This window comes from Anopheles aquasalis, chromosome 2, assembly GCF_943734665.1.
Source record: "Anopheles aquasalis chromosome 2, idAnoAquaMG_Q_19, whole genome shotgun sequence".
Lineage (NCBI taxonomy): Eukaryota > Metazoa > Arthropoda > Insecta > Diptera > Culicidae > Anopheles > Anopheles aquasalis.
The window spans coordinates 50,365,001-50,367,827 of NC_064877.1; the positions used below are offsets into that span (position 1 = coordinate 50,365,001).

At 44.2% G+C, this 2,827-nt stretch overlaps 1 protein-coding gene across 1 annotated transcript in view; it reads left to right on the forward strand.

The window, feature by feature from the left end:
- Nucleotides 1–254, forward strand: part of LOC126575404 (segmentation protein fushi tarazu) — a 2,190-nt gene extending 1,936 nt beyond the window's left edge. Inside the window, exon 3 of the mRNA XM_050236093.1 lies at nucleotides 157–254. Coding sequence (XP_050092050.1) covers nucleotides 157–254 — 98 coding nt within the window. The remainder of the gene's footprint in view (nucleotides 1–156) is intronic.
- The last annotated feature ends 2,573 nt before the right edge of the window (nucleotides 255–2,827 follow it).

A 2,827-nucleotide genomic window follows, 5' to 3' on the forward strand; every position in this document is an offset into this window, starting at 1 on the left:
AAGCCACACGACTTCCGAGCTACCTTTGAGCCTCCTCCTGCTACGAAGATAATCGATCCCAGGGTGAAACACGTTGGTTCTGTGACGTAGGACGTTGTCCTGCAGCGTCGTTGATGCATTTGCGGTAACGCTGTCGATGCTGCATGCCGTTCACAGCGAGTGGAAACCGCTACTCGCAGCGGCAACAGAATAGGGAACGTTGGGATGGGATTGCTCGTCTGTACCTTTCAAAGTACCGCAACGGCCAGGCGTAAAGGGAAACAGATGGTTTTCGAAGTCCCTTTTCCTTCGGGCTCACTTCTCGCTTCCAACACAGGCACGAACCCATCGGACGAACCCAGCAACTATCTCAGGGAGGGTCATTTTTGGCAACCATGCGCATGGCATCAAACGGAAGAAAGCAAAGGAAACCGAACGTGAGCAGAGCGTAGGATGCGTGGTCCCTGCCGGGGTCATGCCGAGCCGAGCATGCCGGTTTGTGACATTCGGTAAGGGTGGCGTTTATCGGGGAAAAGCGGCTATCCTGCCGCACGGATAAACGCCCATTCAGCATGGGGTGTTGGATGAGTGCGATCTGCCATGGCGATAGCTTATGATGGGATAATCGCCTCACAGTTGGTAAACAGCATTTGAGTATGTATTTCTCCTTTCATCCGTTGACTTATTGATTTGGATAATCCGCATCCGTTGTCGGACGAGCTGCACCAATCAGGGCCACTTCTGCTGCTGCTACCGTTGACGAATAGCAGATCATCGCTTCTAGTGCAAGATCAAGGTCAGGAGAACGGGCTATTAGCCTTAATCGCCAGACGCATTCCGTTTCGTCGCTCAACTGATAAACCAGTATCTGGTAGCTTGGTGCGTTCCCCGAACTCCCCGAACTATGGCAAACACAGACTTCCGTGGGATCGACACCGCTCCCCGGTCGACGGAGAGCTTGTTTGGGGTTGAGCATGCAATAATTAAATTGTAGTTTGCTTCAAAGACGAATCTGTATCCTACACGCCCCATAGAAAGTAAATGTAGCGTAACTGTCGCCACATAATTTTAATCGTGGAGCGCGATTTTTAATCTGGACCCTAGAAGCGCGGGCTGCGCGGAAACACCGAAAGCGAGAATTTATTCTGCTTTTTATTCATTCTTCTTCTATCTTTGATCATGATGTGCGTCTTCTTCTCTGGCACGGTTTTCGGAACATTTGTTTGCTGGGAAAACACTTGTCGCTGGCTAGCAAACATATGAACAGCAGCCACCAAAACGAATCTGTTTCTGATTTTATTTAAGTTTATGTGATCTTTCCTTTTCGAGGGAGGTCATTTTGTCTTCTCGTAAATCACCTTTTTATGATCAAGTTGTCCAATTTTAAGGAGATAAGTAAAATTAAAATGTTGCCAAACGGAGTTATGTAAAACCGAAAAATCAAATATATTATGTTTCCACCCATGAGTATCTAATGAATGCGGAGATATAAACTTTGTATTAGTTGAAGCATAATTATATTGTTTATGTTGTTATATTTCATTTTTACTATTACATAATATCAAACATCTATAAACTGCTTTCAGCAACATTTATCAATATATTTAAAAGCAGTAGAGAAAAACGGTTTAATAACTTTTTATCTGTTGTTCACTTCACACGTTGTCGACACTTTAGGATGCTATAAATAGTCTGGGAATATTTATATAATTACAATATAATTACTACGTTGACAAATGCATTCTGTGTAAAAATTTTCAACAAATGGAAGCTTGGAGTTGGCATATATAGCGATGGTTGTGTAGATTTGTTTTATATTTTGTTTTCTGGCACGTTTTGTGTAAAATTTTGATGCTAGAGATCATGTCAGAAATACTCACAACACAGCCAAGAGGCATTTTAGGGAACAGTAAAGAAAACGGAAAAACATACATTTTACAGCGCAATTTCAGTGAAGGTACCACGACCGATGCGAAGAGACGTACATCCGAGCACAATAGGTAGGTACATGCGTACCGATAGATATTGCAATTGGCGGACACTTTTTTGCTCTCGGCGACCCTGCCATTCGGGATAAGTTGAGGACAGGCACACGAACGATCCATCCCGGTGCGGCATAGTTTCCTCAGGAGCGGCTCGATGGCATCGGTACGTATTTTATTAGTTTACACTCGTAATGATCCCAATAAAAATAAAGTAATATGCCCATCGACCATCCCGGCAACGTCCTCCGGATCCCACGATTCTCTGGCGTGCGGACCACTGGTACCCCACTGGGAAGCGAGGTATGATAAACGCATTCTTATATTAGGGACCCGTGTTCCTCAGGCTTTTGGAAGTGCGAGCATAAGAGGTCTCTATCACTCCTTCTCTCCTAGCATCAAGCAAACCCAAAACTCCCAAAATTCCACCGTCAATGCTCTGGCAAAAGGCTCTATCATTGTAAAATTAAAATATTTGAAAATAAACACGCCAAGAAGCGTCGAACGTCGGCTAGGATATTTTGCCTGCCGCTCATAACAGCAACGTACGGCAAATGGATGCTCTGCTGTAGAAAGATACTCTGTTGGCGAACGGAATATGTCTCCGTCAATTTAGTTGTAGGATCCGGTTATCTATAAAACAGACCTAATAAAACAGTAAAGCAATTGCTCTGCCGATCTGCATTTGGAAACGAAAAGTCCCTTGGCTAGGTAAGCATTTTTCCTGCAACAGTGTACGGGTCTGTCGTTCGTTTTCATAAAACACAGAGAACGTACGAGTAGCATTTTACAACCGTCGTGTATATAACGTTATCGCGTCCAAATATGAGGTATGAAGCCACGAGCGAAAAGTTATGCCGCTAAGT